The sequence below is a fragment of the Rhinopithecus bieti genome, unplaced genomic scaffold (assembly GCF_001698545.2).
Source record: "Rhinopithecus bieti isolate Rb0 unplaced genomic scaffold, ASM169854v2 scaffold_49936, whole genome shotgun sequence".
Classification (NCBI taxonomy): Eukaryota; Metazoa; Chordata; class Mammalia; order Primates; family Cercopithecidae; genus Rhinopithecus; species Rhinopithecus bieti.
In genome coordinates, this window is record NW_016819733.1 from 1 (window position 1) to 9085 (window position 9085).

Here is a 9085-nt window from a genome sequence, read left to right on the forward strand (position 1 = left end):
GAGTTCTCTGAGTAGGAAGGTAACAGAATGTGAAGGACACTGGAGAGAAGACCAACAGGAACCAAACAAAAACAGGCCAAGGAAATCCAATATAGGGGGCTGCAGGGCCCAGGGAGTGGGTCCCTCATCTCTCCTCCCCACGCTGGGCCAGGTCCCCACGTCCCGGGAGTGCGTGGGCTTTGAGGCTGTGCAGGAAGTTCCCGTGGGGCTGGTGCAGCCGGCCAGCGCAGCCCTGTACGACTACTACAACCCGGGTGAGCACTGCGGGGCACCCTGGAGTTCGGGAGAGCTGTGGCATAGGTGCCCTCCTGTGGGACAGTGGACACTGCGGTAGTGTGGGGGGCAGAAAGCGCTGGGGCTCCCTGGGACTGAGGAGGCAGAACAGAGGGACCTGTGCCCTAACTCCTCTCTCCTCTCCAGAGCGCAGATGTTCTGTGTTTTACGGAGCACCAAGTAAGAGCAGACTCCTGGCCACCTTGTGCTCTGCTGAAGTCTGCCAGTGTGCTGAGGGTGAGACTGAGGGCCTGGGGCGGGGCAGTGGAGGTGGGATGGCCGGGGACTCCCCCACACTGTCTGATGGGGCCCCCGACTTCAGGGAAGTGCCCTCGCCAGCGTCGCGCCCTGGAGCGGGGTCTGCAGGACGAGGATGGCTACAGGATGAAGTTTGCCTGCTACTACCCCCGTGTGGAGTACGGTCAGTCTTCCCACCGAGGCCCTGGCCTGACCCTCCCTCGGGGACTGGCTGTTTTGGTCTCTCTGGGTGTAGCCTGCCCCTCTTACAGGTCATGAATGCAGCCTGTTTGGTCTGACACCAACTTCCTGCCCTCTCAGCCTCAAAGTGACTCACCTTTCTCCCTTCTCCTAACCCCCTCTTAGGCTTCCAGGTTAAGGTTCTCCGAGAAGACAGCAGAGCCGCTTTCCGCCTCTTTGAGACCAAGATCACCCAAGTCCTGCACTTCAGTATGAAGGAACCGGAGAGGCGGGCAGGGCTGGGGGGAGACAGGGAGGCTGAGGTCTGGCTGAGGACCTGACCATCTGGAAGTGTGAAAATCCCCTCGGCATGTCAGAAGCCCTGGGCGTGGCCATAAATAGGGAGGCAGTAGCACCTCTCCGTGGGGGCGGCGAAGGTGGAATGAGAGGAGCTACACAGAGCTGTGGCCTGGGCTCGCCCTGTACCTTCTCTTCCCCTCTGACCACTTTTGTGCACGTCATCCCCGCAGCCAAGGATGTCAAGGCCACTGTTAATCAGACGCGCAACTTCCTGGTTCGAGCCTCTTGCCGCCTTCGCTTGGAACCTGGGAAAGAATATTTGATCATGGGTCTGGATGGGGCCACCTATGACCTCGAGGGACAGTGAGTCATCTGATCCCCTCAGTCTCTTGCCCTCCCCATGCCTCGCCACCTAGGCCTTGCCCTTCGGAAGCCAGATGCCTGTGCTCTCTGTTCCCAACTGCCATCCTCCCGAGCCCTGCTGACTGCCCCTTTGCCCCCTGCAGCCCCCAGTACCTGCTGGACTCGAATAGCTGGATTGAGGAGATGCCTTCTGAACGCCTGTGCCGGAGCACCCGCCAGCGGGCAGCCTGTGCACAGCTCAACGACTTCCTCCAGGAGTATGGCACTCAGGGGTGCCAAGTGTGAGGGCTGCCCTCCCGCCTGCCCCGGGAGGAACCTGAGCCTGGGAACCATGAAGCTGGAAGCACTGCTGTCTCCACTTTCCTGAACACAGCCTGGGACCAGGGCATATTAAAGGTTTTTGGCAGCAAAGCGTCAGTGTGTGTTGCTAGGGCCGAGAGCAGTGCCCCTCCGCATTCCAGTTCTGGGCAGGCCAGGTTGACATAACCTCAGACCCTCTGAGCCCTGATGACCCTTGGGCTGTCCGGCTCTGTCAGACCCTCCCTGATGACCTGCTAGGAGTCTAGTGCTTCACAGGACCACCCCGAGCAGAACTGGGACCCAAGAGCCTGACCCCCAAGGACCAGAGTCCATGCCAAGGCCACCCTTCAGCTTCCAAGGCCCTCCACTGCCCGGGTGTCACCAGTCACCACGGCCTCAGACAGGGCTTGTGCTCAGCTGACACCTCTGACACAGCTCTTCTGCCTCATGAGCTGTTGTCCAGCCACACCTCCCCAACTCTGTCCTCGCGCTGCTGGTGGTTCAGAGGTCTGTGGATTTTAGCTGAGTTTCGGGTCGTTGAAAGCCTCGTGACGCTTCTTTCTATCAGTGGCGTGAGGTGACGTTCCCAGAGTTGTGCAATCCTCAGGTCCGGTGGTGTCTTCTTCCAGTTACTGGTTTCAAACAAGCCAAAAGTCTGATTGTGCTATTTGTAAATCCTCTGAGGAAGCTGCTGTTCTCTTGGAGTCTACCCTCCACACACTGCCTGCCTAGCTTTCCCCCATTTAGTGGCACACCTGGGGTTTTCAGAGATGACTCCGAAATCTGTCCAAAGAAGATTGCTGAGTCAGTTTCCATAGAGGTCATGCCAGTTCAGCAGCCTGCCATCCAGTCATTCAACAGAAATTTGGGAAACTTTCACTTCACGCCCTGTTCCAGGTGCCACAGTGACAGCTACTTACTCACTGCAGGGCTCATCACTGGGGAGACAGATAAGAGGATAGGCAGTCCCCAACCTCTGTGAAAGATGTGATGCCAGGGAGCAGTGTGGTCCTGTGCAGCATCTAACTAAGTCAGGGGCATTGCCGGGCCGGGACAGGGAAGGCTCCTGGAGCAGGTGGCCTCCAAGTGGGGCTCTGAAGACTGAGAAGGAGCCAAAGAGCAGGGGTCGGTGAGGGCATCTGACGCAGAAGGAGAATATAAAAAGGCCCGGAGGCCGGGGCAGGACAGGGTACCTTTGGGGTCATTGCATGTAATTGACCACACTTGGAGTTTGGATTTGAAAGTGGTGGAAGAGATGGAGATGGTGAGACAAGTAGTAAGCACGCCAGCCGTCCAGGTGAGCTCCTTTCCGATGAGCACTTTCTTATCCCATGTAACTTTGAGAAGTTGGGACCTTTCCCACTGGGGCAGAGGTTTCCTGAGGCTCTCGCATACATGGCCCTATGATTGCCCATCGGATCTTTCTCCCAATAGCTGGTCAGCACGGTGGTGGCATAAGCCCATTTTCCAGAGCCAGGGATTCAGTTGCAGCAAGACATGGCCCTGTCTGGGAGGTCAACATGAAGAAGGCAGTAGCTGTCATTGCCCAACCCCAGAAATCCCAATCCTGTTTCCTCTGTCTCCGTCCTGATCGTGGATTCAGCAGCAGTGAGCTCACCAACGTAGTGGGTGGCACAGCCAAGATCTTGACTCCGGCTCCACAGCAGCACAGTCTGGAAAAGCTCTGAGGGGAGAGAGATCCCCACTGTTCCCTGGGTCTGGCTACAGATCCAGAAATGGGGGAAAGGCATGGGCCTGGCTCGCCTCTGACCGCTCACGTACCATCCAGGAGGCCCTGGCTTCTCATTGAACCCTGCCACTCCTCTTTGGCATGGCCTCTTCCCAAACCCCCAAACTGCCTCCTTACCCACAAAAGTGGTCTCTCAGTGTCACAGTTCAGTGTGACCCCCACCCCTTATGGCTTCAGTTCCCCAAATAGGGCTGGACCCCTGATCCTGATCCAGCTGTGGCTATCCAGCCCCTTCCTGGGGACTTTGGACTTTGAGGGGGGCATGCCCAGGTGTGCTGGGAATCCACACTCTCCCTGGCTGGACCTAGAACCTGTGGACTCTAGTCCCGAGGGCAGTCGTGTTCTGCTTGTGCCTGGAAACACAAGAAACTTGACTGCAGAGAGAAGAAAGAGGAGAGAGAAACAGCGCAAGGAAACTGCCCGTCTCCGGGGCTTTTTCTGTTCCTTGGCTTTCTAAGGCCAGTGGGGTCCCCTCCCCTGCCTTCTTATTCCCGAGTTCTGTGAAATTCCCCAATCCTTACTTTTTATCTCAAACCAGTTCAAGGTGGTCTGTTTTCCTTTCAACCAAAGAAAGGTGCTCCTGGTGGCTAAAGGTACATATTCTACAGCTAGATTTCCAGGCCGGAATCCTGCCCTCCACAACATGCGAACGACACCCGTGTTGCATGTAGAGCATGTCTGTGAAGAATTGAGTTAGTGCCCACAAAGTGCTTAGAACAGTGTCTGGTACATGCGAGTACTCCGCGGCGGGAAACCACCTCCTTCTTGGTCTTCTGGGCACTTTTGAGAGTGAAAGGAGGCACTAATAGCAATCACACTGTATACACTGGAATGCCCCAGGCAAACCAGGCTTTAACAGTATTACTCTATCTGTAGGTTAAACTAACAAAAAACCCACACAAATCACATTTCATTCTTCAGGCGTTTCAGGAAGGCATATTAGGCAGGGACTGCCATTTTCTCTCTGAGACAAACATCATGCCGGTAAACTGGCCCACAGTGGGGCGGCCGAGGGAGAGGGCCCAGGTGGGGGCGGACACCCTTGCCTGCACAGTTGATGTGGAGCCAGAAAGCTGACTCTGGCTGCAGGAAAAAGGTCAGGGTTGCATTTCCCTTCCTTGCTTCTTGATGGGTGATTGATTTTTTGAAATACGGATGTCCCAAGGCCAATGAGACTGGTGCCATTCCAGTAAAGGGCCACTCTGTGGGCGGGACGGTGGGAAGGGACCCGAAGGTGGGGTCAAGGGAGGCCCCAAAACAGTCTACACAGCAGGAGGGATGGCCGGGGCTCTAGAGCTATAAGTGGCATCTCAGGGCCCTGATGGGCATCTCGCCATGCTGTTCCTGGGGCTGCTGCTGCTGCTGCCCCTGCTGGCTGGTGCCCGCCTGCTATGGAACTGCTGGAAGCTCAGGAGCCTCCACCTCCCGCCTCTTGTCCCGGGCTTCCTGCACCTGCTGCAGCCCGACCTCCCCATCTATCTACTTGGCCTGACTCAGAAATTCGGGCCCATCTATAGGCTCCACCTTGGGCTGCAAGGTGAGAGCCTGTTCTCGCTCTGGCCCTCACCATAGGAGCGGGCGGAGGGGGCGAACAGGGTCCTCTCTCTCCGCTGACGCTGCTTTGGCTCTCCCCCAGATGTGGTGGTGCTGAACTCCAAGAGGACCATTGAGGAAGCCATGGTCAAAAAGTGGGCAGACTTTGCTGGCAGACCTGAGCCACTTACCTGTAAGGGCTGGGGGGATTTTTCTTTCTTAAAAAAATTTTTTTTTTTTTTAGAAATGGGGTTGGTCTTGCTATGTTGCCCAGGCTGGTCTTGAATTCCTGGTCTCAAGTGATCCTCCTACCTCAGCCTCAAGTGGGAGCCACCTTTGGGGGCTCCCCCAATCCAGGTCCCTGGAGGTTGTTGGGGGGCATATCTTGGGGGGAGGAAGCAGGGGTTGGGGAGGCAGAAGAAGGTCAGGCCCTTGGCCTCCTTGGCCAGTTCCCATCCTCCAGCCCCCAACTCCTCCTGCAGACAAGCTGGTGTCTAAGAACTACCCGGATCTGTCCTTGGGAGACTACTCTCTGCTCTGGAAAGCCCACAAGAAGCTCACCCGCTCAGCCCTGCTGCTGGGCATCCGTGACTCCATGGAGCCTGTGGTGGAGCAGCTGACTCAGGAGTTCTGCGAGGTAAGGCTGGGCTCCTGAGGCCACCTTGGGTCAGCCTCGCCTCTCGAAGTAGCTCCTGCCCTGCCCACCGCACACCGGCCTGCTGAGCTCCCGTTCCTTCTCCACAGCGCATGAGAGCCCAGGCCGGCACCCCTGTGGCCATTGAGGAGGAATTCTCTCTCCTCACCTGCAGCATCATCTGTCACCTCACCTTCGGAGACAAGATCAAGGTGCCTCACAGCCCCTCCGGCCACCCCAGCCCCTCCCTGAGCCTCTCCTTGTCCTGAACTGAAAGCACGCCCTCCTTTTCTGGCAGGAGGACAACTTAGTGCCTGCCTATTACAAATGTATCCAGGAGGTGTTAAAAACCTGGAGCCACTGGTCCATCCAAATTGTGGACGTGATTCCCTTTCTCAGGGTAAGAACCTGGAGCCTAGACACCCCTGGGTCGTTGGGAGAGGCTGGGGTGGAGGGAGAAGCTTCTTCCCACAGTTACATTCTCATGCTTCCCGCCACAGTTCTTCCCCAATCCAGGTCTCCGGAGACTGAAGCAGGCCATAGAGAAGAGGGACCACATCGTGGAGAAGCAGCTGAGGCAGCACAAGGTGGGGACTGTGCATGGACGGCCTCCCCTCGGCCCACAGCCAGTGATGCTACCGGACTCAGCATTGCTACTAGGGGGGTTCTTTTGCATGCCCCAGTTATGGGCTTGTTGCCACTCTGTACTCCTCTCCCCAGGCCAGCCGCTCAGCCTGCTCCTTTCACCCTCTGCAGGAGACTTTGGTGGCAGGCCAGTGGAGGGACATGATGGACTACATGCTCCAAGGGGTGGCGCAGCCGAGCATGGAAGAGGGCTCTGGACAGCTCCTGGAAGGGCATGTGCACATGGCTGCAGTGGACCTCCTCATCGGTGGCACTGAGACCACTGCAAACACTCTCTCCTGGGCCGTGGTTTTTCTACTTCACCACCCTGAGGTGCGCCCTGGTGACAAGAAAAGGCTCCTCCCCAGCAGCCTGGCCAGGGCGGTAGGCACCCTCACTCAGCTCCGAGCACTGTGCGGCTGGGCTGTGCTTGCTCAGAGGGGCCGCGGTCTCCTCACTCAGGCTCACTGGGTCGCTGAGGGAATGGCTGGAGGCTGGGCAGCTGTGGGCTGCTGTGGCAGGACTCCACCCGATCATTCCCCAGATTCAGCAGCGACTGCAGGAGGAGCTAGACCATGAACTGGGCCCCGGTGCCTCCAGCTCCTGGGTTGCCTACAAGGACCGCGCACGGCTGCCCTTGCTCAATGCCACCATCGCCGAGGTGCTGCGCCTGCGGCCCGTTGTGCCCCTGGCCCTGCCCCACCGCACCACACGGCCCAGCAGGTGACTCCCGAGGGTTGGGATGAGTGAGGAAAGCCCGATCCCAGCGAGGTCCTGGCCAGCCGCTAACTCCAGCCCCCTTCAGCATCTGCGGCTATGACATCCCTGAGGGAACAGTCATCATCCCGAACCTCCAAGGCGCCCACCTGGATGAGATGGTCTGGGAGAGGCCACATGAGTTCTGGCCTGGTATGTGGGGGGCCAGGGGCCTGCCGTAAAAAGGTGGTGGAGGCTGGTCCCAACAGCTGCTGAACGCCTCCCCACCCACCTGTCCACCCACCCGCAGATCGCTTCCTGGAGCCAGGCAAGAACTCCAGAGCGCTGGCCTTCGGCTGTGGGGCGCGTGTGTGCCTGGGAGAGCCCTTGGCGCGCCTGGAGCTCTTCGTGGTGCTGACCCGACTGCTGCAGGCCTTCACGTTGCTGCCCCCTGGGGATGCCCTGCCCTCCCTGCAGCCCCTGCCCCACTGCAGTGTCATCCTCAAGATGCAGCCATTCCAAGTGCGGCTGCAGCCCCGGGGCACGGGGCCCACCGCCCGAGCCAAAGCCAGTGACGGGGCAGGATCGATGCCAGCCAGGTGCCTCAGTTTCTCCTTTATTGCTCCCATATGAACCCCTCCCCCCACTGTAAACATAGTGCTGCGAGATCGCTGGCGGAGAAGGCTTCCTCCAGCGGCCGGGTGGTGAAGGCCCCTGGCTCTTCTCTCGGGGCGACCCCTCAGTGCTCGGCAGTCATACTGAGAGAGGTGGGCGGCAGCTCAGCCTCCCCGGCTGGGGAGCGAAAGTTTCTTGGTCTCAGCTTCATTTCCGTGAAGGGCACCGAGAACTCGAAGCCCTTCCAGTAGTACCAGCTTACTCCCTGGGAAAGGGGTTGTCAAGAGAGAGTCAAATCCGGATGTCCCATCTGCTCCTCCCGTTTCCCATAAGGAGGTGGCTCCCAGCACTCAACCAACCTTCCCACACAGCTCCCCTTCTGCCCCTCCGCCACAGAGGATTGAGGCTTAATCCTGAGCTGGCCCTTTCCACCCAATAAATCACCTCCAGCTCCCTCTGTGAGGCTGGCACGATTGTTCCGTTTCACCCAGCCGCTCAGTCCCTTGCCTGTTACACTGTGGGGCTGAAACCTAGGCAGGCCGAGCCCCAGCCACCCCGGCTCTGTGCCCCCTCCACACCCCTCACCTGATGGTCCACTGTGCTCCCGTAGAGCCCGTTGAGGTTGGCGTAGTGGCAGTTCCTGTACCACCAGGCCCCTCAGTAGGAGACAGTGCAGGAGATGAGCAAGTTGTTGGGGTCCCGATCACGGGCAGAGAAGACACTGCCGCTGTGGTAGCTCATGGAGTCCCCTGGGCAGGATGGAGGAAGGAGCCATGAGGGCCTCCCCTCCCAGCCTCACCCTCCCAGCCTCGCAGCCTGTGTTTACCTGCGGTGCCGTGGTAGCTCTCCAGGTGGAGGCGGTAGTACTCCGCAGCTGAGTCTACGCGGAAGGAGTTGTACTGGGCGAACACAGCCTCGTCCCCGGCCCGCAGGTCCACGCGCATGGAGTAGTCACCTGCCTGCGTCAGGCGGTGCAGGGCCTCATTGCCTGGGGGTGGGAGACATGACCTCATCAGGGTCCTGATGTCCACAGGGCCCCCATCCCCATCCGTACTTCCCCAACCCCTGTGAGGTACTGACCCAGCCAGAACTCCCCAGAGATGTTCCCAAAACCATGGGCATAGTCCTCCCAGTCCCTCCAGAAGTCTGTCTGTCCATCCATGCGGCGCTGGAACACCTGGGAAGAAAGTGGGGGCACCATCAGCCTCTGGCTCCCGGGGCAACAGCCCCTGCCCTGCACAGACTCCTGGGTTTCCCAATGCCACCCACCAGCCAGCCGCCCCCGTCAGTCTCCATGTCACAAAACACGTTGAGGGGCCGCTCGCGGTTGCCGTTGAGGAAGATGGTGGTGGTCCTGGAGGCACCGGCTCCGTTCTGCATCTCCTCCCCGCAGTCCCTGGGGAAGGGGATCCGCAGCCCACCTGGGGAGAGGAGAGCAGGGTCCAAGGTCCAAGCCTTAGACCGTGGCTGCCCACCCAGTCCCCGGCCCCGGCCCGTGCGTCCAGGTACCGGTGGTGAAAGAGGTGGACACGGGCGGCAGGAGGCTCTCGCCCCACATGGCCTGGAGCCGTGCATTGTAG

The 9085-nt window shown here is 59.1% G+C and overlaps 3 protein-coding genes across 3 annotated transcripts; 2 read left to right on the top strand and 1 right to left on the bottom strand.

Annotated features, from left to right (window-relative positions):
* Positions 1-4: 4 nt before the first annotated feature.
* On the top strand, positions 5-1774 carry LOC108519875 (complement C4-B-like; the record flags this gene model as incomplete). Its single annotated transcript, XM_017859149.1, has 6 exons — positions 5-254; positions 421-510; positions 596-694; positions 877-960; positions 1221-1353; positions 1497-1774. Coding segments are annotated over 6 exons (798 nt in total), but the record flags the coding sequence as incomplete, so codon positions are not given.
* Positions 1775-4580: 2806 nt separating this feature from the next.
* On the top strand, positions 4581-7962 carry CYP21A2 (cytochrome P450 family 21 subfamily A member 2). Its single transcript, XM_017859189.1, is given in 11 exon segments — positions 4581-4940; positions 5040-5129; positions 5419-5573; positions 5681-5782; positions 5869-5970; positions 6071-6157; positions 6327-6527; positions 6739-6917; positions 7000-7103; positions 7201-7431; positions 7434-7962. Coding segments are annotated over 11 exon segments (1485 nt in total). The 5' UTR covers positions 4581-4738; the 3' UTR covers positions 7466-7962.
* On the bottom strand, positions 7526-9079 carry LOC108519900 (tenascin-X-like). The gene is given in 6 exon segments (XM_017859190.1): positions 7526-7770; positions 8091-8254; positions 8332-8493; positions 8586-8682; positions 8775-8926; positions 9015-9079. Coding segments are annotated over 6 exon segments (765 nt in total). The 5' UTR covers positions 9064-9079; the 3' UTR covers positions 7526-7629.
* Positions 9080-9085: the final 6 nt, after the last annotated feature.